General features: G+C 52.0%; 1 protein-coding gene across 6 annotated transcripts in view; it reads left to right on the forward strand.

Moving 5' to 3' along the window:
- Positions 1-27,597, forward strand: part of SIPA1L3 (signal induced proliferation associated 1 like 3) — a 291,228-nt gene that overhangs the window by 259,365 nt on the left and 4,266 nt on the right. For 5 of the 6 annotated variants that reach the window (XM_064293579.1, XM_064293578.1, XM_064293576.1 and 2 more), the window contains 5 exons: positions 9,042-9,207; positions 9,948-10,194; positions 16,197-16,340; positions 23,473-23,608; positions 25,822-25,903. In XM_064293579.1, coding sequence (XP_064149649.1) covers positions 9,042-9,207; positions 9,948-10,194; positions 16,197-16,340; positions 23,473-23,608; positions 25,822-25,903 — 775 coding nt within the window. Of the gene's footprint in view, positions 1-9,041; positions 9,208-9,947; positions 10,195-16,196; positions 16,341-18,055; positions 23,361-23,472; positions 23,609-25,821; positions 25,904-27,597 lie in introns of those variants that run through there. The other variant, XM_064293577.1, reaches the window with a different exon arrangement.

Genomic DNA, 27,597 nt, shown 5'->3' on the forward strand with positions numbered 1-27,597 from the left:
GCCCCCAGCATTGAGTTCTCACTGCATGGGTGTAGGCACGTGCAGCTGTGACTGGCAGACAGTCTCTAGGCCGACAGGGGAGGCCAGGCTAGTGCCCAGCAGAGCAGCGGGAGGAACCAGCAGCCTCCAGCCCTGCCTCCTCTGCCGACCTCAGCACCTCCTCCCCAGCAAGCTGGAAGGCTCGCATAGCTCTTGGACACCCAGAGAAGTCTTGGAGGCTGGGACAGCCAGGAATGAGCCTCTGCTCTTCCAGAGAACAGCCCACACTGACAGCACTTACCTCCAAGGGTCACATGGGCCAGTGACACCATGTACGGTTGCTGGAGGTACACGTGGTTAGGCCTTGCTGGCCCTGTCCTTGGGGACCCTGGGCCGGGGGAGGGGGAGGCAGGCCCTCAGGAACAGGCAGGCCTCTGTCCTCACGTTAACTGTGGAGTGGCAGAAGGGGGACACGCCCCAGTAACGCTCAAATGCCTAAGAGTCCTCATCTGGGAAGCAGGAGGAGCTGCTGCCTCATGAAGGGCCATTGAGGGGATGAGGTGAAATAATGGGTGTGAAGGGCACCCGGGAACCTGGGAGAGAGTGAGTGCTCAAGGGGAGAGCACCAGCTGCCGCCTTTGCCACAGCAGCAGTTAGGAGCGTACTCCCTGGCGCCAGCCCTGCTCAGCCCCCATCCTGGCCCACTGTCACTGTGTGTCAGAACCTCTCAGAACATCAGTATCTTCACCCGTGAAGTCAGCACTATGTTAGAACCTGCCTCTCAGGGTTGCTGGGAGGAATGAACGCAGTCATAACGTGAAGCACGCTGGCCCCAGGTGAGGGCCCGATGTCACCAGGAGCCACTGTCACTGTGCATCATGCACATCGAGGCTTCGTGTTTTCATCACGAGCAAATCAAGTGTCGGGGCTTGAGTGAGGCCAGCGAGGGCTCTCTTGCCTCCTTGGCAGCGGTGCTCGCCTGTCCTGAGCTCACAGTGTCTTTCCTGGCAAGCAGCCCATGCCTTCATCCTGGGGGGCATGAGGATGCGGGGGCCTCAGCAGGTAGCGGGCACTGCATCTAGGGGTTGGCACCTAGCACTGGGGCTCCCTTCTTCCTCGGGTTTAGGGTTCCTCTGGGCCCAGCTCAAAGGGCCCTGGTGGCGCGGTGGTTAAGTGCCTGACTGCTAACCAAAAGGTCGGTGGTTCAAACCCACCAGCTACTCTGTAGGAAAAAGATGTGAAAGTCTGCTTCTGTGAAGATTATAGCCTTGGAAACCCTGTGGGGCAGTTCTACTCTGCCCTGTAGGTTGCTGTGTGTCAGAATCAATTCCACGGTAATAGGTTTGAATTGGTTTTGGGCCCAGTCCAGAACAACTGAGGAAGGAATGGGGAAGGCCCCTCCCCAACCCCCCACAGCAGAGTTGTCGCCCCTCACCCCCACTGACCTCTCCCAGCTCTCTTTCCAGGGTCACACATTCTCAGAGCTAGAAGATCCTCCTGCTGCCTGGGCTGTGGACCTGGCGAGGATGCTCGCCAGCCGCATTGGCAGAGCCCCCAGCTCAGCCAGGGCCCAGCACGGTGTTAATTAGCTTAATTAACCCAGTCCACAGGGAGCCACCCCCATTGGAGGCCAGAGCCCCAAGTCGGCTGGGATCAGGCCCAGCCAAGTTTGAACCATTGGTAGTCCTCCACTTCTGGCACGTCCGTCACAGCTAAAGGAAGTAGCTGGATCCAAACTGCAGAGCAATCTTTGTGATGTTTCTGTCTTTTCTAATGTAAGTGGCTTAATTCCACAAGATGGCGGAATCCAAGTCCAGGAAACCTGGCAATTCAGAGCTCTTGCCCAGTGCCATCGGTCAGAGCCTCAAGGAAAGGGCACATCCTTCTGAAGGTTTTCTTCATTTACCTTTCAAACAGGTAAAACATGCACAGGGTAAATATCGAAATAGTACAAATAGGTTTGTGGTGAAAAAAAGCCTCTCTTTGTCCCCTGGCCCCCAGCCACCCAGCTCTCCTCCTGAGAGGCAACCGTTGCTTCATCTCTTCGGCTTCCTGTGGACACAGCCAAGCACCTGTGGTTATGTGTGCTTCCCTGCCCCCCCGCCCCCCCCCCCCGCTGCCTTTTACTTATTGACATGGCCACTTCCTGTATACACACTCCCGTCTTTTTCACTTGCTTTTTTTCTCTTCAGGTGTCTTGGCGACGGTTCCAAATGAGTACATAGAAAGCGACTTCATTGTTTTTAACAGTCGTAGAGTAGTTCATTTTATTCCCTAAGGTCATTAGGCTTTGACAGTTACAGAGACCAGACGTCTCAAAGAAAGGAGAAAAACCAGAGATGTACACCTCCAGTTTGTTTCTGTTTTTTTAACCTAGGATGAACATAATTTTAAGTCATTGCCTAGAAGTTGCCAGCTAGAAGACACGTGGGAAAATTTCCTTCAGGAGAAGGAGAATAAGAGTGAAAATAGTCATTTTGGCGCCCCGAACTGAATTTTTCCCAGTTAAAGGTGGTCACACAGCTCTCACAGTGTCAGGCGTGGAGCCTGCAGGAGATGAGACAGTGCAAATTGGAGGGAGAGGGGAGAACGTCCTACCACAATTTGTTCTGTGAGCCAGCCTTCCCCCGTAGAATTAGAAACTGCCTCATAAGAGGCTTGGGAGCCAGGAAGGTAATTTTATCAAATGAACACAAATAAAACAGCAGGGAAGGAATGCTTGACTACTTTTGGCTTAACTTTTTTTTTTTTTTAAGTGTCACGGTAAGTTTTTTGTCTCTTTTACAAAAGTCGTTCAAGCTTCTTATAAAAGAAAGGAAGAATGAGAGAGAAAAGAGCTAGCTTCTGAGTGATAAAGTTTTTTAATATTTTATTTTTGACAGAAATATATACACAACAAACACACACCCATTCAACAATTTCTACATGTGAAATTCAGTGACGTTGGTTACATTCTTCACGTTGTATCATCATTCTCGCTTTCTCTACCCAAATCATTTCATTGCCACCACTTCAGGCTCACCGCCCCCTCAACTTCTTATCTGTGCTTAGCATTACTGTTGTCAGTTTGATCTCATATGGGTAATTCTTTGAAGAAAGGCAGTGCTCAAGGCAAGCATTTTTTACTAATTTAGCTAAACTGCTGTTTGGTTTAAAAATTACTTCATGGCATACTCTCAGCTCAAGGTTAAAAATTGTTTCCAGGTAGTAGACTCAGGACTTCACCTAGTTTCAATGAATCTAGCAAGTCTAGTTGCCATGAGAATTTGAAGTTCTGTTCCACATTTTTCCTCCTTTTGATCAGGATCCATCTGTTGGGTCCTTGATCAAAATATTCAGTAGTGGTAGCTGGCCACCATCCATTTCTTGTGGTCTCATGGTGAAGGAGAAAGTTCATGGATGCAGTTAGACCTGCAGTTCATTTCTTTCTGCAATTCCTGGGCCTCCTTCCTCTGTTGCCCCAGGCAAGTAGAGACTAGTTATTGTATCTTGGATGGCTGTTGGCAAGCTTTTCTGAGCCCAGGCACTGCTCACCAAACTAGGAGGTAGAACAGAAAGACTAAGAAATGTATTAGACCAGTTGACTAGATCGTCCCACATAACCATAACCCTAAACCCTCAAACCAAGAAGACATCCCATAAAGTGTTTGGTTGTACCTAAGTAAAATCAACAGCTGCTTTTTTTTTTTTTTTTTAGGGTTTTGTTGTTGCTGTAAAACTATATGTAGCACGTCATTTGCTGTTTCACTGTTTTTCTGGTGTAGCATTTAGTAATGTCAGTGACATTGGTCAAGTTGTATAACCATTTTCCTTAATCAATGTCAGTTTTCCCATCAACATAAAATCAGTACTTCCCAGAGAATGATTCACTCTCTCCCTCCCCCTTCCTACTCCTGGTAACCACTAATAACCATTGGTCTCTGTATATTTTTCTCATTTTATGTAAGTGAGATCATACAATATTTGTCCTTTTGTGACTGACTGACTTCACAGCATAGTATCTTTGAGGTTCATCCAAGCTGTAGCATGTATCAGGACTCATTTCTCTTTATGGCTGAGTAGTATCCCATTGTACGTATGCGCCATATTTTGCTTATCCATTCTTCTGTTGGTGGGCACTTAGGTTGTTTCCACCTTTTTGCTATTGTGAATATTTTTGCAGTGACTGTCAGTGTACACATGTCTGCTCATGTTGCTACTTTTAGGCCCCTAGGGCATATACCTTTTAATTTTTTGAGGAATTGCCTTACTGTTTTCTGCAGTGGTAGTACATTCCCACCAGCAATGGATAAGGGTTCCTATCTTCCCACAGCCTCACCAACATTTGTTGTTTTCTGGCTTTTTTGATCCACTGCCATTCTAGTAAGGGTGAGGTGGTATCCCATTGTGGGTTTGATTTGCATCTCTCTAACAGCTAATGCCGTGAGCCCTGGTGGCCGCAGTGGTTAAAGTGCTTGGGTGCTAACCAAAATGTCATCAGTTTAAACCCACCAGCCACTCGTGGGAGAAAGACGTGGCAGTCTGCTTCCATAAAGATTTACAGCCCTGGAAACCCTATGGGGCAGTCCTACTCTGTCCTGCAGGGTTGCTGTGAGTCGGAATCGACTCAACGGCAACAGGTAATGGCTAATGACAGGGAGCACCTTTTCATGTGCTTGCTGGCCGCTTGAATATCCTCTTTGATGAAGTGTCTGTTCATGTCCTTTGCCCATTTTTTGATTGGGTTGTTTGTCTTTTTGTTGTTAAGTTGTAGAAGTTTTATTATACATATTGGATATTAGACCCTCGCCAGATATAAAGCTCCCAGAGATTTTTTTCCCAGTCTGTAGGTTGTCTTTTTACACTTTTGGTAAGTCCTTTGGTGGACGTAAGTATTTAATTTTCACAAGGTCTCGATTATCTGTTTTGCCTCTTCTGCTTGTGCGGTTGTTGTGTTTGATAATCTATCATTAAAAAATAACCAGGTCCCGTAGCTTTGTCCCTGTATTTTCTTTAAAGATTTTTATGGTTTTAGATTTAACGTTCAGGTCTTTGATCCGTTCTGAATTAGTTCTAGTGTGTGGTGTGAGGTACGCTTACTGCTTCGTTTTTCTGCATGAGGAAGTCCAACGTTCTCAGCACCATTTGCTGAGGAGGCTGTGCCTTTCCCCACTGAATTGACTGAGCACTCTCATTGAATATTAGTTGAATATGTATGTACATAAAAAGCCCATTGCCGTTGAGTCAGTTCTGACTCACAGCAACCCTACAGAACAGAGCAGAACTGCCCCAGAGGATTTCCAAGGCTGTAAGTCTTTACGGAAGCAGACTGCCACATCTTTTTCTCCCACAGAGTGAACCACCAGCCTTTTGGTTAGCAGCCACGTGTTTAACCAGTGCACCACCGGCCCATGGCTGGTAGCTTCTCATCCTTCCAGCTCAGCTGGAGAGGGCCCTGTAGGCAAAGGGAAGAGCCAGTGCAAAGACCCTGCGGCAGGAATGTGCCTAGTGTGTTCAGTGAATGTCAGAGGGGCCCCTGTAGCTGGAGGAGAAGAACAGGGTGAGGGGCTGAGGGCAGAGAAGAGATGAGGAAGATGGTGTTGTGTAGTGCCTCTTGGGCTTTGGAGAGGAACAGTTGTAGAAAGTGAACCCCCATATATTCCACCCTTGGAGTTGAGAGTTTGGTAAACCCCCACATACCAAGCTAAGCTGTGTTTTACAACATGGTCTCACACTACACATACCCTTTCTTTTTTCAAATGAGTTATTTAGGAGGACCTCCCTTTTTTTTTTTCTTCCCATGTCCTGCCGACTGACCCCACTCCTTTATGAGCAGCCGCACGCACACTACTGCCCTGAGGTTCTGCTGTCTGCCCGCTCTGCCCCTGCTGGCAGCTGCTCCACAGACAGGGCCCGGGAAGCGTCCCTGTACACCCAGGCCTTCACGAAGGACACACTTCTAGAAGGAAGAACTGCTAGGGCGGCGAGAACACACGTTTTAAAGTTTTCAACAGATCCTCTCACAGCCCTCCCAGGAGGAAAGCCTTGGGAACAGTGTGCATTTCTTGCTGGGAGTCGAGCTGAAGGCTGAACCTGACAGGCCTGGCCACTCCCTCCCTTGCCAGTGAGGCTGGCACAGGGGCCCCTCCTGCATAGCGTCACTGCATAGGGCATCCTGGGAAATGCCCAGTCAACAGGGAAAGTGGGGCATGTGAGTCCCCTTCCAGAATCTCTGGACAAATATTTTTGGGTTCTTCGCATCCCCTCCAGGTTTTGTGGAAGGAACATTTACTATCTAGGGTGTGTGCAAGTGTCTCTCAATTACCCTAGACTTGGAATTCTAATTTGGGGATGCATATGACCTCACAAGAGAACACTTGCCACCTTCTCTTCCTTTGTTAAAATCCTCCAGCTGGCAGCTGACAGAGAGAGACAGAGAATGCAGACTTCAAAACCTTGGAGCCCAAGACATCTTATTTCTTCTCTGGGTTCAAAGACTCTTTCCCTTTCTTGAATTACAAAATGATTGAGTCCAGTTATCAGCTTTTTTTTTAAAAAAATCTATTTTTTATTGTTATTGTTACGATACATGATCATGGTAAAATGAAATTCAGACAGTTCAGAAGGGTATCAGATGAAAAGCGAAAGTCCCATTTTCTCACTTCCTCTTAAGAATCCTTTTTCCCAGAGGTAGTCATTGTTCACGACTTGGTCCAGGAATGTTTTCTGCATGCGGAAGCATGATTTTTAACCTAATGTGATCATGTCATACAGGCCATGCTTGTTTCATGCTGTCTCTGTGATGTAAACAGAGAAATCAGGTGCCATGGAGACAGCTTTAGGCTGTGTAGCCTGGTGTCCTGTTTGGAATCCTTACTCCTCCGTTCATAAACCGTGTGACTTTGGACAAGTAGTTCAACTCTTTAACGTCCCTTAATTTGTCTCGTCTGTGAAATGGGATACTAGTGATACTAAAACTCACATGGCTGTAATGAGGACTAAATGAGTCCATGAAGGTGACCCAGCCGTTGCGCGCATATGGTTTACGTTCTAGTGCGTAGACAGAGAAAAAGCAAATACACAAAGAAGACGATCTCAGGTTGCAGTAGCTTCTGCGGGGGGCGGAGGTGGAGAGTTGCCGTCAGGTCGACTCCAAGAACAGAGCTGTGCTCTTGATATTTTCAGTGGCTGTTTTTGGGGAGTAGATTGCCAGGTCTGTCTTCTGAGGTGCCTGTGGAAGACTCAAACTTCCAACTTCTTGGTTAGCAGCCTAGCACATTAACCATTTGTATCACCCAGGGACTCTAGCTGATGTGAAGGGGAAGGAAAGGGTAAGGTGATAAGAGAGAGTGATTGATTTTAAGGCAGGGCCAGAACAGAACTGATTTCAGGGCAGTGCTTTATAATTACTTTACCTCTCTGTGCCTCAGTTTTCCCATCTGTAAACCGAGAACAGGCAGTAATAGTGCCTCCCTTGGAAGGTTGCCTACAGTTTTCATTAGTGGCGTCTGGTGTGTGTGAAGGGCTGTGCTCTCATGAGCTGTCATTATTTCTCTCCCTGGGGGGTGGCAGGGCCCAAGTCAGGGACTCAGGTTTCACCAGGGAAGTAAGACTTGAGCCCAGAGGCTGGGCCAGAACTGGGGAGCAAGGGAGACATCCTGGTTGTTGGAGGGGGGGGGTCACTGAACGGAGGACAGGGAAGCATAGGGGAGCGACCTGGGCACCGAAGGGTGATGGCCTCTAGACCCTGCACAGATAGTAAGGGGAGCTGTGCATGCAGCTCGGGGGCTCGGGCAGCCTTGGAGAGGCAGTCGTAAGAGAGCCCTCGTTTCCCAAACGTCCGAGCTCTCTGAGGTGCTGACCAAATCCCACGGCAACGCTGTGAGGTCAGTGCGTTCTACCCATGAGCACACAGAGGGTCCAGGGTGCAAGACTTGCCCAGGGCTCCGCAGCAGGAAGGAGCAGAGCAGGAACTCAGACCCAGGCCTGTGTGCCCCTAGACTTCCACTTTTAACCCCAGGCTGTACATCCATGGCTGCTAGGCCACAGAGAGCTCTAGAAAGCAGTGGCGGTCGGTGTGGCATCCCTGGGCTATGGGAATGCCAAGGAAAAGGATGGTGCTTAGGCTGGCCTCTGGAGCGGGAGGCCCAGCAGAGAAGTGAGGTGGTAACAGGGCCCCATCCTTCACCCACCTTGTCTCTCTGGATCCTCACAGCCACCCCATGATGTGATAGATGAGGAAACTGAGGCTGGGAAGGTTGGATGACTGTCCCCAGCCTGCAGGCCAGAGGTCCACTTCCTGTGGGCCAGCATTTGCCCCCTGGGTGATTGGCCCTCCTGAGATCCCATCCGTCTTCTGTGGCTGGAAGCCCACTGGTCTGGCCCGCCCTCACCTGGCCCAGACAACTGCCGGAGCTCCCTCACCATCTCCATGCTTCCACCCATGCCTCCCACCCCTACAGGCACTGGTTTTCTACCCAGCAACCAGAGTGATACTTCTAAAATCCAAACAGGTCAAGGCCCCCAGGGGCTCCCTCACTCTACACGTGACCACACGGCCCAAAATTTTTCACACAACCTGCCCGTCTCCTCCCAGGCCTCCCCTCCCGCAACACGCCCCTTGCTTCTCACTGACCCTCATGCTCACAGGCTCGTTCCCACCTCACATCTTCTATGTGTTCTCTCTGCCTAGAGTGGCCCTTCCTCCGCCTCTCACCCAGCTTTCTGCTCAGACATCACCTCAGAGAAGCCGACTCCGAGCCCCGCCAATCTTTGTCCCTTCCCCTAGCTTTATTCTTCTTCAGAACACTCCTCTCTGCCTCGCTTCATGCATGTCTTTCCGTTCACTTGTTCACTGCCCCTCCCTCAGTGGGTGTTCACTGCCGTCAGCAGTGCCTGGAACAGGCGTGGCAGAGTAGGTTCACAGTCAGTACCAGCGGGAAGAGGGAATGGAGAGAATAAACAAAGTCCCTCCACTGTCACAGCCTTCACCAGGTGACGCATAGAAGGCTGTGGTCATCCGCCCAGTGGTGGTGGGCCCCCCCCAGCCCCGGGCCCCTCTAACCCCCGACCTGTCGTTGCAGGCAGGTGGACACCAACACAAAGAATGTCTTTGGGCAGCCACGGTTAAGGGCGTCTCTCCGAGACCTCCGCTCCCCACGCAGGAACTACAAATCCACCATTGAGGACGACCTCAAGAAGCTCATCATCATGGATAACCTGGGGCCGGAGCAGGAGAGGGACTCAGGGGTATGTAGCCATGGGGCCCCCATGAGGTTGAGGGAGGAGGGCGGGGCTCTCTGCAGCCACTCCAGCCTCTTCCTGGCCTTTTCCTCAGCCTTCGGCATCCAGCAGCCAAGTTTGGAGGGTCTGTGGATACGTGGCCAGGAGTCAGGATAACATGTTAGTCAGGGCCAGAATCACAATTTAGCCTAGGCAAGAGGGTGGGGGATTTGTTAGGTAGTAGGGTACCTCGTGTGACTAGGAAGGGATCGTATTAGCCGGATCTGGGCCCCATGTCCACCGGCGGGAACCATGTGGACATTGAGTAGACGAGGGACCCCAGGGGAGATGCAGGCTCTTGTTGCCTGAGGAAAGGGCGAGGCAGAAGTGGACGGCCGTGTACCCTCCCCACGGCCCACTGCTCTGCGCCTCTCACACTGCCTGGCCCTGGCTGGCTTCACTTGGGTGTTCTCTCACGGGGACAGAGGCAGCCCAGTCTCTGCAGGGATCTGTCCCTCTAGCACTTTACATTGATCCAACTTGGGTCACATTCTCTCCCCTAACCAGTCTCCCAAGACAGGCCTCAGTCTCTTCCTTGGAGCTGGAGGTGGGCCAGGGTGGGGATTACTGGGGTACTTTGACCATACAAGGGGCAGAAGTGCATGCAGGGTGGCCAAGAACTGCAGCCCTCCGGATGGAAAGAAACTTGAGAATGGTGAGCACGGGCAGGCTGTGACCATGCCCTGTGTCCCTCTGTCTCGGCACAGTCCCCACAGAAGAGCCTGCAGCGGACGCTGTCGGATGAGAGCCTGTGCAGCGGGCGCCGGGAACCCAGCTTTGCCAGCCCCTCTGGCCTGGAGCCAGGCCTGCCCAGCGACGTGCTCTTCACTAGCACCTGCACCTTCCCCTCCAGCACACTGCCCGCCCGCCGCCAGCACCAGCACCCCCACCTGCCCGGCGGCGGTGGCCCTGGCCCCAGCCCTGCCCCCGGCAACGGCTTCCCAGAGAAGAAATGTGAGCCCTGGGGGCTGGGGCAGGAGTTACCCGGGGCTGGGAAGTGGGGTCACTTGGGCATGGGGGTCACCAGAAGGTCACAGACTAGAGGCCTTCAGGGCCCGGGCCATCCAAAGGAGGGAAGTGGGGTGCACATGAGCTTCCAGGGACCTGAAGGTTGAGCACTGGCGTACCCAAGGAGCAGGTGATTGTTGGCTAAGCATCGGGGTCTCATGAGGTTCACATACTGGGGTTACCTAGGATTCAGGAGCACCCAAGGATCAGAGAGAGGGTGCAGTGCATGAGCCCTTCCAGGTGCAGACTGGAGGGCCATCACTAGGGACCCTGAGGACCAGGGGTCATGTTAGCTGCTCCACTCCCTCTTCTAGTTCCAAGCAGGTTACCTTAGAATTTTTTTTTTTTAATGGTGCTTGAAGTGAAAGTTTACAAATCAACTCAATCTCTCATACAAAAACTTACATATACCTTGCTATTTTTTTTTTTATATATACTCTTAGCTGCTCTCCCCCTAATGAGACAACACACTCCTTCTCTCCACCTTGTATTTCCTGCGTCCATTTGGCCAGCTTCTGACCCCCTCTGCCCTCTCATCTCCCCTCCAGATAGGAGTTGCCCACATAGTCTCATATGTCTACTTGATCCAAGAAGCTCACTCCTCGCCAGTATCATTTTCTATCTCATAGTCCAGTCCAATCCCTATCTGAAGAGTTGGCTTTGGGAATGGTTCCTGTCTTGGGCTAACAGAAGGTCTGGGGACCATGACCTCCAGGGTTCTTCTAGTCTCAGTCAGACCATTGAGTCTGGTCTTTTTATGAGAACTTGAGGTCTGCATCCCACTGCTCTCCTGCTCCCTCGGGTTCTCTGTTGCGTTCCCTGTCAGGGCAGTCATCAGTTGTAGCTGAGCACCATCTAGTTCTTTGGGTCTCAGGCTGATGTAGTCTCTGATTTATGTGGCCCTTCCTGTCTGTTGGAAACCCTGGTGGCAATAGTGGTTAAGTGCTATAGCTGCTAACCAAAGGGTCGGCAGTTCACGTCCACCAGGCACTCCTTGGAAACTCTGTGGGGCAGTTCTACTCTGTCCTGTAGGGTCACTATGAGTCGGAATTGACTCGATGGCACTGGGTTTGGTTTGGTTTTGGTTCCTGTCTGCTAGCTCATAATTACCTTGTGTCTTTGGTGTTCTTCATTCTCCTTTGCTCCAGGTGGGTTGAGACCAATTGATGCGTCTTAGATGGCCACTTGCTAGCATTTAAGACCCCAGACGCCACTCTCCAAAGTGGGATGCAGAATGTTTTCTTAATAGATTTTTTTATGCCAGTTGACTTAGATGTCCCCTGAAACCATGGTCCCCAAACCCCCACCCCTGCTACACTGGCCTTTGAAGCAGTCAGTTTATTCAGGAAAATTCTTTGCTTTTGGTTTAGTCCAATTGTGCTGACCTCCCTGTATTGTGTGTTGACTTTCCCTTCACCTAAAGTAGTTCTTATCTACTATTAGTGAATACCCTTCTCTGTCCCTCCCTTCCGCCTCGTAACCATCAAAGAATATTGTCTTCTCTGTTTAAACTGTTTCTCAAGTTCTTATAATAGTGTCTTATACAATATTTGTCCTTTTGCAACTGACTAATTTCACTCAGTATGCCTTCCAGATTCCTCCATGTTATGAAATGTTTCACAGATTCATCACTGTTCTTTATCGATGCGTGGTATTCCATTGTGTGAATATAGCATAATTTATTTATCCATTCATCCTTTGATGGGCACCTTGGTTGCTTCCATCTTTTTGCTATTGTAAACAGTGCTGCAGTGAACGTGGGTGTGCATATATCTGTTCGTGTAAAGGCTCTTATTTCTCTAGGATATATTCCAAAGAGTGGGATTGCTAGATCGTATGGTAGTTCTATTTCTAGCTTTTTAAGGAAGCGCCAAATCGATTTCCAGAGTGGTTGTACCATTTTACATTCCCACCAGCAGTGTATAAGTGTCGCAGTCTCTCCACAGCCTCTCCAACATTTATTGTTTTGTGTTTTTTGGATTAATGCCAGCCTTATTGGAGTGAGATGAAATCTTGTTGTAGTTTTGATTTGCATTTCTCTAATGGCTAATGATTGCGAGCATTTCCTCATGTATCTGTTAGCTACCTGAATGTCTTCTTTAGTGAAGTGTCTGTTCATATCTTTTGCCCATTTTTTAATTGGGTTATTTGTCTCTTTGTTGATGAGTTTTTAGAGCATCATGTAGATTTTAGAGATGAGATGCTGATCGGAAAGAATATTTATTTACTTACCAGACTCCCCCTCAAATCTGTCAGCTCTTTGGGGGGCACAAGAGTGTGATTCATCCATCCCTCTCTTTATTCATCCAGCAGATACTACTGAGCACCCCAGGAACTAGGCACTGGGTACACATCGCCCCCTCACCCCGCCCAAAAAAAAAAGCTATGAGCCACTGGTGCCGGCCCTCGGTCACCTCCACAGCTCCCTACCCACAGCCTCAAAGCCTGGAAACCGAGAGGTGGTTGGTACGTTTGGGCCAAACTCACTGGGCAGCAGAGCTGAACCTGAATGGACGTGAGGCATGTGGTCCTTAGGTACCCGCTGTGCCTTGTGGAACATCGATGTGTTGATTACGGGGCATGGCCTGACCCTTGTGGGTGTGACATGTAACATACAGCACATCTTCCTTTCCCAAACCCAAACAACTCCAGCTGAGCGACTACCCCTGTGCTATCTATAAACCATGGAGGGGGCAGGGGATGGAGGAGACTCTGGGGCATTTTGAGGGGTCCATCTCTTCCCCTTAAAGTTCCTCCATGGCTCCCCGTTGCCCTGTGTCTGCTTCCACTCCTCCCCCTGGTATTTTGGGACTCCTGCCTCTGGGCTCCCCCAGCACCAGGCTGACCCTCCCCGGCCACTCTGTCCCTCTGCCTGCTGTGAGTAACCCTTGCTTGTCCTTCGGGGCTTGGCTCAGCTACTGTTCCTCCTCAGAGGCCTCCCTCAACCCCCAGGCTGGGTCGGAGCCTGTCTTTCAGTTCCAGAGCCCCCTGGCCCTCTCGTCCATTGCGTCAATGCCACAGATGTTTCCTGATACCTGCTAGGTTCCAGGCTCTGTTCTAGGCCCTGGGGAAATGGCCATGAGCAAAAGAGAGCACTCCTCGTGCTTCCAAAGCTTCACTGTGTGACAGGAGCCAGGTACCCCACTGCTCACTTTACTGCCCTGTCTGTGCCCACGGCAGGGCCTGGCACACAGTAGGCATTCAGTGCACAGTGAGTGAGAGAGGGTGAGAGGCGGTAGGGCAGAGAGGTCAGTGTGCAGGTGGACCCAGACACAGACACACGGGACAGATGTTACTCTAGCTCTGCTTCATCCTTCCAGTGTTGACTTAGACACCCCCTCCCCCAGGAAGCCCTCCCTCTGGGCCCCCACAGTCCCCTGGGATTCTCCCATGCCATCCCTGATCACTCTGCCTCATGTCTCCCCATCACAGCCCCGTTCACCCTGGCCTGTCACTATGTGGGGACGGGTCTGTCTGTCTCGTCACAGCCTCGTTGACTTGGCCCGTCACTACAAGGGGATGGGTCAGTCTCCCCCGCTGGATAGGGGCCTCAGTAAAGGCAGGTCCTGGGTTGTCTCAACCTCTGCCGTGACCCCCACTCAGGGTCCTCTGTCTAGCAGAGCACACTCACGCACCTCTCTTTGCCCATCTGACTCCCCACCCTCCTGAGGCAGGGAGAGTCCCATTTGGCCCCAGCATGGCCAGGACCACCAGGCCTCTTCACCTCTCCCATGCTGGCTCAAGAGCCCTTCCCGAGCCATGTCCCGGCTGAAGAGTCTTGGGCGGCCGAGGCCGGGCCTCCACTGATGGAGGGCCCTCCATGCCGAGGAGCCTCACCGAGGTGCCCGCTGATTCCACACCGACAACGGCAGCTGCTCCTGGAGCCCCCATCCCCAGCTGAACGGGACACACTGGCTGGCAGAGACACAGAGCACAGAGCAAAGCACTCAGCGTCCTCCCTGCCCTCGCACATTCTTTCATTCAGCAGATGTTTACTGAGTGCCACGCAGGCCTGTTCACATGTCCTGAGAGCAGGACAGCCTAAGCTTGTGCCTGTCCCAGACCCTCCTTTACAGACTGGCCACCCTGGGCAGCAGACACGATCTCTCATGCCTCAGTTTCTTTGATTATAAAATGGGGGCAAAAATGGTGCCTGCCTCATTGGGTTAGTGTGAGAAATAAGGTAATATATAGAAAGTGCTTAGAACAGTGCCAGTTATGTGGGAAGTCCTCAAAATTCTAGCTATTAGTACTTTTTCCCCTGATTACTCAGAAATTTTTAATTGTGGCATGCATCTGTATATTTGTGTGTGTGTGTGTGTTGTTGTTGTTGTTGTTCGGTGCTGTCAGGTCAGTTCCAACTCATAGGGACCCCACTTACAACAGAACAAAACACTGCCTGGTCCTGCATCATCCTCACAATTGTTGTTATCCTTGAGCCCATCGTTGGAGCCGCTGTGTCAGTCCATCTCATTGAGGGGCTTCCTCTTTTTTGCTGACCCTCTGCTTTAGCAAGCATGATGTCCTTCTCCAGGGACTGATCCTTCCTGATAACATGTTCAGAGCATGTGAGACGTAGTCTTGCCATCCTTGCTTCTAAGGAGCATTCTGGTTATACTTCTTCCAAGACAGATTTGTTCGCTCTTCTGGCAGTCCATGGTGTATTCAGTATTCTTCGCCAACACAGTTCAAGGGCGTCAGTTCCTCCTCGGTCTTCCTTATTCATTGTCCACCTTTCACATGCATGTGAGGCGATTGAAAATACCATGGCTTGGGTCAGGCACACCTTAGTCTTCACGGTGACAGCCTTGCTTTTCAACACTTTAAAGAGGTCTTTTGCAGCAGATTTGCACAATGCAATGCAATGCATCTTTTTGATTTCTTGACTGCTGCTTCCATGGCTGTTGATTGTGGATCCAAGTAACATGAAATCCTTGACAACTTTGATGTTGCTTATTGGTCCAGGTGTGAGGATTTTTGTTTTCTTTATGTTGAGGTGTAATCCATACTGAAGGCTGTGGTCTTTGATCATCATCATATATATATATATATTTATTTATTTATTTATTTATATATAAGAAACCCTTGGCCATTTCATCTTTCTTCCCGTGCCCAGCTCAGTGACATTGACTATGTCCATCACGTTGTTCAGCCATCACCCTTACGTGTGCCTGTATTTTTCCCTCTCCTTAACAGAAGCTCCATGGCCCCTGAGCACTGAGGTGTTACTCCCGGTATTAGTATTCTATCATCTGGAGCAAGCACTTAACTCTGCCGTGAGTCAGGTCGTACCTCTGGACTAGAAAGGAGGATTGGAACTGAGTATTAACAGCAACTTTCATTGTGGGCTTGGGCTTAGAGCAGGGTCAGCGTCAGACCACCAGGCTCCGATCCTCGTGCCACCATGGCGGGTGTGAACTCCAGAGGGCAGCTTCTCACTCTGAGCCTCAGTTCTCCACAACGTAGGGACCATAACAGCGTCCCCTTCCTGGCTGTCGAGAGCTGTGAGGTTCAGGGCTTCAAATGGGTTAGTTCCGGTTCAAACCCCTGCTGAGAATTTGCATTTCCATCTCAGATATACTGAATCTGAATCTGCATTTTAGCAAGATGCCTAGGTGATTCTTCTGTATAATAAGAGAGCCACTATTCTACTAGTGGTCCTCAGAAGTAGTCCTTAACCAGCACCATTAACCTCTTCTGTGAACTTGGTAGAAGTACGAAGCTCCCTTCTTCCCCTCCAGAGCTTTGTTCAAATGTTGTGTTCTCCGGGGGGCCTTCCCTAGCACCCTGTCAAAATTGCACACATGCGGACATCTGACGCCCACACCCCCTTAGCCTGCTGTATGTTTCCCCTGGCACTAACCATCCTCTAACAGGCAATGTAACTTGTTCATTGATGTGTCCTTGCCATGTCGTCGTTCTCAACCTTCTTCCCGTCTCCCACCCAGCCACCATCTCAGCCTCAGAGCTGTCCCTGGCCGATGGGCGGGACCGGCCGCTACGGCGCCTTGACCCCGGGATGATGCCACTGCCCGACACAGCTGCCGGCCTCGAGTGGTCCAGCCTGGTCAACGCAGCCAAGGCATATGAAGGTAGGCACCTTCCCCAGCCAGATCCCCGCTCCCTCTAGGTTCCAGAAGGATCGGTAGAGGCCCTTGTGGCTTTGAGAGGAGACGCGCTCGAGTTCCAGAATTAGGGGAGCAGGGTTAGAGCCACTAGCTCCCTGTACAGCTGTGATCCCCAGTTGCCTCGTCAACAGAACAGGGACAGTGACTGCCCAGTGTATGGGGCTGCAGCGAGGGTGAGGAGAAGCACCGTGTGTGCACCACGTTGAACAGAACCAGCATTCCACAACCGGTACCTGGTGTAGTTATGACAACATAAGATTGTGTTTATTAAGATTTTCTTTGGCAGTATGTGGCAGAAAACCCAAATTAACAATCACTTAAACACACAAGGCTTTGTGCAGATAAAAAGTCTTAGGGTCACCCATCTGGGGCTCATGCAGCACCACAGGCTCAGCTGGCTCCAGGTTCCTTCCAGCTCTCTGCCATGTCCCAGGGCTCGTTCCCGTGACCCAAGATGGCCATTGGAGCACTGGCCGTCTTGTCAGCTCCAGCCAGTAGGAGAGGGGAGGCCACATCCCAAGGCCCCACACCCGTCCTCCACCCTCCCATTGGCCAGAGCCTCACTACATGGCCATACTTAGCTACACTTACTTTCCATTGGCCAGAGCCTCACCACATGACCACACCTTGCTACACTTACTTCCCATTGGCTAAAGCCTTACCACATGGCCACACCTACCTACATTTACTTCCCATTGGCTAGAGCTTCGCCACATGCCCACATTTAGCTACAGAAGAGGCTGGGAAATGAGGCCATGTGCCCTGCCAAGACTTGGGGATCTATTATTCAGGAAAGCAGATCACAAAGGACAGCTAACAGTGTTGTCACTTGACTAACGTATGACATGGGCTGGCGGCTTTACCTTTCTAAGTCTGTGTCTCCTCACCTGTAAAATGGGACTCAACAACAATCCCTGACAGATAATAAGCATATTCTTGTGACTCCTTTTTCCTCATCTTTCCCACCACAGCTTAGGCCCTTTCTCCTTCAGGAAGCCCTCCCTTATATTCCTCCATCTGGATCAGGCACCTGCTCTGGATTCCCACATCACTGACCCCTCTGCCTGTACCTCCCCTGTCCTGGCCGTGCCTACCCAGCCGTATGGTTGTCTACTGATGTCTGCCCACAGGACCAGGAGGGCAGAACCCTGGGCTATCTCAGTTACCACTCGGTACCCAGCGCAGGGCCTAACAGCAGACACCACTAAATCAGCCCACGTGGTACACGTCCTTCATATCTCCAAGTTTTAGCCAGTCTGCATCTGGCAGCTGGCCTGGAAGGAAGCTTCCTCCCTTGTTTGCTTCCATTCTGACTCCTGTCCTGCAGCCTCCCCAGCCATAGAATTAAGGCAGGCAGACCTCTGCAGGGGGACAGTATGGGAGGGGCAGCATGGGGGGCAAAGTGGCCAGAGAATACCAGGCCCAGCCTCTGATCTACTGCATAGCCATACACAATGGAACCATTTGGAGAATGGTTGTCAGGCAGTGACTCAACAGTGCAGATAAAGTTGACCCTACAGAGGCCTTCCAAGCTCAGCATGGGAGAGTGTTGCTCAGTGATGCTTCCTGGAGGAGGTGACTCTCCAGCCATGATCCACCTTACAGCTGGCATTTCTGAGCATCTTCTCTGAGCCAGCACTTTACCACTTCATCATCAGCTCTTCTCATCTCCGCTCTAGGTACATATCATGGCTCCCACTACCAGCTAAGGAGACAGGCTCAGTGCACAAAGTCACCTGACCAGTGGCACACAGGGCCAGGATTCAAACCCGGGCCTGAACAGCCCTCCGGAGAACTGGGCACAAGAAACAGACAGGTGACAGAAAAAGGAACTGAGATGGGCTTGCACACTTTTGAACATATTGCTTCACCTCTCAAAATTCCAAGGATAACACTGAGGTGGCCAGGGAGAAGGAGGCCCCTCAGGCATTGCAGGTGGCAGTGTAAGTTGGGTACTAGCCCTGGGAGGAGTCAGCCCCACAATATTTGGCACCAGATTTAAAATGTACACACCCTTGGCGACTGTGCACTGAGCGTGTCTCTTCATCTGTTAGTGGGGATCATGATACATGCATAGAGTGGAGATGACAAGAGCTGATGTTGATGACATGGTCCAGTGCTGGCTCAGAGAAGATGCTCAGTAATGCCAGCTGTAAGGTGGATCATGGCTGGAGAGTCACCTGCTCCAGGAAGCACCACTGAGCGACCCTCTTCCGTGCTGAGCTTGTAAGGCCTCTGTAGGGTCAAACTTGGCTAAGTTTTCGATAACTTGGTGTGGAGAAGGCCTTTCCTCTCAGTTTCACTTGGCCCAGTTCCAACCTGCATGGACTTCATCAGTCCTCCCCTCACGCTGTCTGCTCTCTGAAGGGCCACAGTGGGAAAGCCTGGTGCTTTCAGTAAAAATGAGACCATCCTGTTTTACTGGTTCATTTACTGATTCCACAGACTAGATGCTCCTGAAGCTGAGGACCTCATGTGCCGCCGACAAGTCACAGGCAGTGTCAATGCTTCGGGAGGGTGGTGAGGAAGGACGGGGGGCCAGCACTGTGCCAGGGAAGAAGGCCCAGCAGGCTCACTGTGGAGGAGGGCTCCAGTAGTGTCTTTAAAAGGAAAGATTTGAATCTCAGCTTTGCACTGATGAGCTGTGTGCCAAGTGATTAAATTTCTCACTGCCTCCGTTTGCTCATCTGAAAAATCAGATAATATTTCCTCCCTCCGGGGTGGTTATGAGCCCGAAATGAATTTACATAGGTATAAAGTAAGGCTTCAAATTGGTTCATTTTGGTTCAAACCCCTGCTGAGAATTTGCCTTTGTAACAAGTTCCCAGGGGATGCTGACGCTGCTGGTCAGGACCAGTTCTGAGAACCGCTAGCAGAGCAGTGGTTCTGAACATTCACCATACATGAGAGTCACCTGGGGACCTTACTAAACTGTAGATTCTGATTCAGTGTATCTGGGGTTCGAAGCCCTGGTTTAAAGCACTTAAGAACACCTCAGCAGTTGTTGTTCACTCACTAGCAGCAGCTGTGTGTCCCTGAGGGCACTTGGTTTGCAGCCCCCGGTTTGGAAGCCAGGACAGGGTGTGAGCGCCTTTAGCCACACTGCCCCTTCCAAGTCTCCTTAGGGGTCCCCCCAACACCACGGGCCCAGAGAGGGCCTCATGACAGGCCTGTGGAGTCCTCATCCCCTGAGTTTCCCAGACAAGTGGGCATGGGCTGCCCTTCAGCCCAGGGCTCTATATTGGATGTGGGTGTCGGGACTGGGAGGCATGTCCCAGGAGGAAAGCAGGAAGGGGTGCTGGGCAGCTGGGTCACCTTTCTCTGTTCTGGGCCTCCAAGCATCCTGCGGTCAGGACCCCTAGCTTTGGCCCAGCAGGGAGCAGGTGGCCATCTGGTGGGAGACGGGGGGTGTTCCCTAGAGACTCAGATGCTGTCTGTGGGGGCTGTATTGTCTGTCAGGCAGAGCTGCCCTGCACGAAGAAAGCTTAGGAGATGATGGCTCTGGTCTCCACCCAGGCTATGCGTCCGATTTGTCAAGGAGCTTTTTTCTTTTTTATAAAATTGGTAGCGGAACCACAGAAACAACACAGAAGGTTAGGAAGGGGGTGGTGCGAGCCAGTGCCGCAGAAAGGCCTGGAGGGAAGCACCCTCTCGTGACAGTTACCTCCTCTGGAAGGGGGGAGAAGCCCACGGTGTAAGTCACGGTAGTTTCAGCTACGCTGTAAAGTCTGGGGTGTTTAATGAAAACGTATATGGGTGTTACCTATGCAATTTGGATAAATGGAAAAGACTAGAAGAAGTGGCGTTACTGTTGTTAGATACGTTGTTCATGGCGTAGTAAGACAAATAAAAAACCAAACCCACTGCCATCAAGTCGATTCCAACTCATGGTGACCCTGTAGGACAGAGTAGATCTGTCCCATGGGGTTTCCGAGGAGTGCCTGGTGGATTCGAACTGCCAACCTTTTTGTTAGCAGCCAAGCTTTTAACCATTGTGCCACCAGGGCTCCACACACAGCATAGTAGTTTCATTAAAAAAATAAATGCCTAATCTGCCAGTGATACTCAGTGCAGTATTTACGGGTGAAATAGGAAGATGGCAGACATTTGCATGAAGATATCCCAGACTGGGGTAGAGGGGTAAAAAGTCACAGGGAGTAAATCTTGTGATAGCAGAAAGTGAGGAAATGCTCAAAAAGAGAGATGTGGCGTATCTCTAGGGCACAGGAGCCAACCAGGAAGTGCTCCCAGTGGCCAGAGCTGGAACAGTTTGAGTAAAAAAATAAAATAATGATAGTAGAGTATAACCTAAAGAACTAAGTAAACACCCCCGAGTCCACACTGATGTAAGTAAATAGCTAAATAAACCCGTGGAGATGGAACAGCTCTTCCCTACAGAAGGACCCCAGTTAGTAAGCCTGGCAGGAATGCAGGAAACAAAGCCGTCCTTAGAACACCACAGCACTCGTTTCCGCAGACAGGCTCCTCTGGTGAATGCGAACGAGGGTGTTCACGTGGCCTCCCGTTCTCTGCCCCAGATACTTACTAAGGACTGTGGGGACCCACAGAATCTTAGCTGCTTGTTCCTCCAGGAGGTGGAGTTTAATTCCCCCCTCACATTGGTAAAGAGCTTGGCTGATAAACAAAAGGTTGGCAGTTCAAATCTACCAGCTGCTCCTTAGAAACTCTCTGGGGCAGATCTACTCTGTCCTGTCAGGTTGCTATGAGTCAAAATCGACTTGACGGCAGCAGGTTCGGTTTTTCGGTTTGAGGGCGGGCTGGCCTTAGTGACTGACTTCAGACAAACGGAGTACTGGAAGGGAAAAAGGAACTTCACACTGGAGAAAACCTAGTAGACACCACCTTAACGGGATGATCGAGGCTCACGTTCTCAGCGTGAGACGTCAGGTAACTTGGTGTGATGCTCTGAGCGGGACCCATTGCCTCACTGGCTGTCTTCCCCCAAATTCAAGGAAACAACAGACACGTCCAAACTGAGAAACATTTTGCAGAATACCTTTTTGGTGTTTGGTGTCAGAATTAGGATGGGGTTTTTCGGTTTTGTTTGTTTATTTGGTTTATTGAGAAGTACACTTCGAAAGTGCTAAGATCGTGTCATATAAGGAAAAACTGAGAAGCTGTCACAGCTCAGAGGAGACTGCAGAGACATGGCAGCTAAATGCACTTGGGGTCTTAGACGAGATCCTGCAGCAGAGGAAGGACGTGAGTGGGAAAACTGGAAAAAACCCAGTGCCGCCAAGTCGGTTCCGACTCCTAGTGACGGCATAGGACCGAGTAGAACTGCCCCAAAGTGTTTCCAAGGAGCAGCTGGTGGATTCAAACTGCTGACCTTTTGGTTAGTACCGAGCTCTTAATCACTGTGCCACCAGGGCTCCATAATGTCTGTGGTTTAGTTAATAGCTTTGTACCCGTGTGGGTGTCTTAGTTTTGATGGTTGTACCGTGGTTCTGTAAGACGTTAGCTCTGATGGAAGCTCGGTGAGGAGGGTATGGGAAGTCTCTCGTCTTTGCAACTCTTCTGTAAACCTGAAATGATTTCAAAGTAAAAGATTTGAAAAAAAAAAGTAAGGAGGGTGAGGGAGAATTACAAAGGGGCACAAGGAAACCTTTGCGGGTGGTAGATGTGTTCATATTCTTGGTTTGTGGTGGTGATTCCACAGGTTTGTACACCTGTCAGCTATGTACACCTGTCGGCTTTGTACACGTCAGGACTAACCAAGGTGTACAGTTTGATAAGTTTGCTGTGTGTCAATTATACGTCAACAACCTATTTTTAAAAACGGGAATAAGGGAGAAAATGAAAAATAGAACCGAAAGGGCAAGGAGGGTGCAGGGGACGAAACCAGAGTGGCCGTGTGTTGATAATTATTGAAACTGGCGATGGATGGGTTCACGAGGATTCATAACACTATTTTCCCTACTTTTGCATATGTTTGAAATTGTTCATATTAAAACATTTTAAACATTTTTAAAGGGAATTAATATTAAATCCAAAATAGCAAAAAGAAAAAGAAAACTAAAAAGATAGTTCTTGAGAGAATTGGGGAATTTGAAGATGACAGTGTATTCGATGGTTGAAAAAAAAAAACAAAGAAACCCATTGCCGTGGAGCCAATTCCAACTCATGGCGACCCTAGAGGACAGAGTAGATCTCCCCCATAGGGTTTCCAAGGAGCGGCTGGTGGATTTGAACTGCCAGCATTTTGGTTACCAGGCAAGTGCTTAACCACTGTGCCACCAGGGCCCTTCTTGCATATGGTAATGTATTGCGATTACCTAGGAGAATGTCCTTATTTTTTGGAGTTGCGCAGTGAGGTATGTAGACGTAAAGAGGTAAATTTACTTTCAGATGGTGAGCGGGGTGGGGGGTAATACGTTGACAGGACGAGGATGGAAATGTGGCGAAATGGTAACAGTTGGCTGATCTGAGGGAAGGGTCTTGGGGCTTTTACTGTGCTGTCATTTAAGCACAAAAATGTAAAAAGTTGGCTCCCGGGAGCCCGCCTGCGTGGTATGGCCCGGCCAGGAAGGGCGCTCTGTTCACGCCCCCGGGCCTCCCTGCGTGGCTCACACGTGCCTGTTGCAGTAGGCACCACCTGCTCCATTGCCTGGCTGCCCGGTGGCCTGTGGAACCAGCCACAGTTAAGGGCACGAGGCTGTCACCTGTTCTTTGCCAGAACCTAACAGTCGCTTTTAAAATTCGTAGCCTGCGGCCTCGCCCCAGACCCAGAGGTGCATCTGCAGTGGGACCTGGGAATCTCCACTATAACTGCAACCCTGTGTGATCTTGTCCTCCTTTTTTTTTTGCCTTTTTATTTTGAAAATGTATGAACATACTCAAAATAGAGTAAACAGCGTAAGGGATCCCCGTGTACCCATCACCCAGTTTTTTTGGCAAGAATCCATCCTAAGTGCCAATGTGATCTAACAAACACGTGGTTGAAAATGTCACAGGGCTTGGGTGGGCGGTTGGGGGGATCGGTGTGGTCAGTCTGTCGTGGGGGTGTCTGGGAGGACCTGGTGCCCTGACCTCCGCACCCACAAGGACTCAGCCCTGTCCGCTCTCTCCCTGGCAGTGCAAAGAGCCGTCTCTCTCTTCTCTCTAAATGACCCGACCCTGAGCCCGGACATCCCACCTGCACACAGCCCTGTCCACAGCCACGTGAGCCTGGAGAGGGGGCCCCCGACCCCCAGGACCACCCCTACCATGAGGTGAGGTTTCCCTGGGATCACCCAGGGGCCTGGCAAGCCATGCGCAGGGACCCAGCAGTGACCGAGGCAGACTCAGCCCTGGCCTCATAGAATTCCGTGTCCAGTGGGGACAACGCTCTCATCAGTACTCACACAATTCTTTTACTTCACATTTGAAAAATACCCAGTAATGCCCCTCAGTTTCCCCTTCCCTTCCCCTTGTTCTCCCTCCTCTCTGCCCCTCGGTTTCCCCATTTCTGTCCCTCAGTCTCCCCTCTCTCTGCCCTGCAGCTTCCCCTCTTTCTGCCCCTCTTTCTCCCCCCTCTCTGCCCCTCGGTCTCCCCCTCTGTCTGCCCCTCGGTCTCCCCCTCTTCTCTGCCCCTCGGTCTCCCCCTCTTCTCTGCCCCTCGGTCTCCCCCTCTTCTCTGCCCCTCGGTCTTCCTTCTCTGCCCCTCGATCTCCCCCTCTTCTCTGCCCCTCGGTCTCCCCCTCCCCCTGCCCCTCGGCCTTCCCCTCCCCCTGCCCCTCGGTCTCCCCCTCCCTCTGCCCTTCAGCCTCCCCCTCTCTCAGCCCCTTGGTCTTCCCTCACTCACCCCCTCGGTCTCCCCTCTCTACCCCTCAGTCTCCCCCTCCCTCTGCCCCTCAGCCTCCCCCTCCCTCTGTCCCTCAGCCTCCCACTCCCTCTGTCCCTCAGCCTCCCCCTCCCTCTGCCTCTTGGTCTCCCCCTCCCTCTGCCCCTCAGTCTCACCCTCTCTCTGCCCCTCTGTCTCCCCCTCTCTCTGCCCCTAAGTCTGGTCCTCTGCATATCCCTGAGTTATGCAGACTTTGACCTCTGCCCTCCAGTCCTGTGCTGGGCTGTGCAGGGACCCAGTGATAACAACGAAAACACCTGAGCTGTCCTCCATCCTCAGGAGCTTCCTTGTTGGGGCGGGACCGTGGCAGCAGGCCTCTGGCCCTTAGCACAATCTGTCTGGCTGTGCTGGCTTGACAAAAAACGGAAAAGTGGGAGAGAGCATAACCGGCACATTGTGCATGAAAGCGGACTTAAACAGTGCACTTCACACTCACGGTACACCTCACAGAGTGGGGTTGTAGCTACAGCAGTCCGCCACTGTGCTCTACAGGCAGGTGAAGCGATTTTTAAGGATAACATTGTCCCGTTTTTTGACTCAAACGTTGGCTTCAGGACTCGCCCTCCACCCCAGGTGTGGCCCCACTGCCATTCCACAAAGAAATAGGTGGTTACAAATGATGCCAGTGTCCTGAGGGGAGGACCTCTGGCCTCTGGGAGCACGCCTGGATTCCCTTGGCCCCAAACTGGTGGCCTCGTCCCATCTGCCCCCACCTCCCTCTGTAGCTCTGGGTGCAGATTGAGGACGACGGAGGAGGAAAGGCCATGTCCTCTCCCCTCTGCCACTGAGATACCCCGTCTGCCCTAGCCTGTTCCCTTCCTATCTGCCCCAGCCCATCCCGCTCCTATCTCCCCCAGCCTGTCCCCCTCCTCAGCACCCTCAGGGACTGCATGCATCCCACAATGCCTGGTGGAGCCTTCTTCAGCCCCAGCTCACAGACAGGGACCTGGCCAGCCCAGGGCCTGGAGAATCTGCACAGAGGAGGAACCACAGGCCGTAGGGCCTGGTTCAAATCCCAGGGCCAGCACTTGGCTGAGCCCGGGTTTCCTCCTCTGTGCAGCAGTAAGGAGCCGCGACCTCGCAGGCCATGGAGGGCAGGGAAGTCCTGAGAGACTGAGGCTGCATGTGGAGGCATGTGGCATGGGGCTCTCACCAGTGGGCTTCTGTATCATCAGTGCCCTTCTGCTCTTTTGTTGTGTGCACACCTTCAGGGACAGTGCCTGGGACACACGGGGCTCGGTGGATGTCTGTGGAGCAGATTCTTTGTATGTGCCATGGGAGGTGGGCACACTGGGAAAGCCTCTCCCTGAGGTCACGCCCATGGCCCCCAGGGGAGACGCATGCTTCAGGGCAAGCCCACAGCCTTCAGCCACCTCAGGCGTGCCCACAGTGGGTGGGCATCACAGGAGGAGCCATGGCTTCTGGCTTCCCCTCAGAGCTTCTCTTCGGGCACCCTGAGCAATCCAGCGAGGAGAACACCTGTCAGAACCTCAGGGACCAAGGTGGCTTCCAGCCCGTGTTCCCCACAAGTGTGAGCCGAGACCCCCTGCCCCCCGAGGGGCTGGCGGGCCTCCAGCCTGACCCCGCTGCCTGTCTTTGCAGCGAAGAGCCACCCCTGGATCTGACGGGCAAGGTGTACCAGCTGGAAGTGATGCTGAAGCAGCTGCACACGGACCTCCAGAAGGTAAGGCTGGCGGCTGCCTCTCAGGGCCACCCCCCAGGCCTCTTCCAGGGTCCTGAGGGCGGCGGGGCTGAGGCTGCCCCCTCCATTCTCCCTCTTCCAGGGAAGCCCCCCAGGCCAGCTGCAGCCTTGAGTACAGATTAAAAGCACCACCAAAAGCTGGTGTGTTCACTTTGTGGCTGTCAGCAAAGTGCTGCAAACTGGTGGCTCAAGACAGCGGAAGTTTATTCTCTGACAGTTCTGGAGGCTGTATCCTTGCTGTTGAGGGGATTCTGACTCACAGCAACCCTATAGGACAGAGTAGAACTGCCCCATAGGGTTTCCAAGGAGGGGCTGGTGGATTTGAACTGCCGACTTTTTGGTTAGCATAACCACTATACCACCAGGAGGTGAGAAGTCCAAAATGAAGATGTCGGCAGGACTGTGCCCTGTCTCAAGACTCCAGGGGAAGATCCTTCCTTGCCTTTTCTAGCTGCGCATAGTCGTCAGCAACCCCTGGCCTTCCCTGGCTTGTAGGTGCCTCACTCCGTTCTCTGCCTGCAGCCACACACAGCTTCCCCCATGTGTCTGTCTTCACAGCATCTCCCCTCTGTGTGCCTCTGTGCCCAGATGTCCCTCCCCTTACAACGACGTCTGTCATAAGGGGTGTAGGGTCCCCCTCCAGTCCAGTATGACCTCGTCCAGTCTCAATTACATCTGCAGCCACCTTGTTTCCAAAGGTCACGTTCCCAGGTCTCAGGTGGACATGAATTTGGGGGGACACTGTCCATCCCTGCACGGCTGGTAAACAGGGAGAGACTGTCAGACATTCCTGGGGGGACAGTTCGTTGGCCCTGCCTTTCTATGGGGCAGCTCGGCAACATTTATCAGGAATTTAAACGTCTGCCTGTTGAACCCAGCGGTTGCGCTTGTGGAGTTTGCCCTGCAGGACCTCCAGCGCGGGCGCACAGCGGTCCGTAAGCCAGGGTGTTTGCAGAACCTCCAGCGTGGGCGCACAGCGGTCCGTAAGCCAGGGTGTTTGCAGAACCTCCAGCGTGGGCGCACAGCGGTCCGTAAGCCAGGGTGTTTGCAGAACCTCCAGCGTGGGCGCACAGCGGTCCGTAAGCCAGGGTGTTTGCAGAACCTCCAGCGTGGGCGCACAGCGGTCCGTAAGCCAGGGTGTTTGCAGAACCTCCAGCGTGGGCGCACAGCGGTCCGTAAGCCAGGGTGTTTGCAGAACCTCCAGCGCGGGCGCACAGCGGTCCGTAAGCCAGGGTGTTTGCAGAACCTCCAGCGTGGGTGCACAGCGGTCCGTAAGCCAGGGTGTTTGCAGAACCTCCAGCGTGGGCGCACAGCGGTCCGTAAGCCAGGGTGTTTGCAGAACCTCCAGCGTGGGCACACAGCGGTCCGTAAGCCAGGGTGTTTGCAGAACCTCCAGCGCGGGCACACAGCGGTCCGTAAGCCAGGGTGTTTGCAGAACCTCCAGCGCGGGCGCACAGCGGTCCGTAAGCCAGGGTGTTTGCAGGACCTCCAGCGTGGGCGCACAGCGGTCCGTAAGCCAGGGTGTTTGCAGGACCTCCAGCGTGGGCGCACAGCGGTCCGTAAGCCAGGGTGTTTGCAGGACCTCCAGCGTGGGCGCACAGCGGTCCGTAAGCCAGGGTGTTTGCAGGACCTCCAGCGTGGGCGCACAGCGGTCCGTAAGCCAGGGTGTTTGCAGG

Source organism: Loxodonta africana, chromosome 11 (genome assembly GCF_030014295.1).
Source record: "Loxodonta africana isolate mLoxAfr1 chromosome 11, mLoxAfr1.hap2, whole genome shotgun sequence".
NCBI lineage: Eukaryota > Metazoa > Chordata > Mammalia > Proboscidea > Elephantidae > Loxodonta > Loxodonta africana.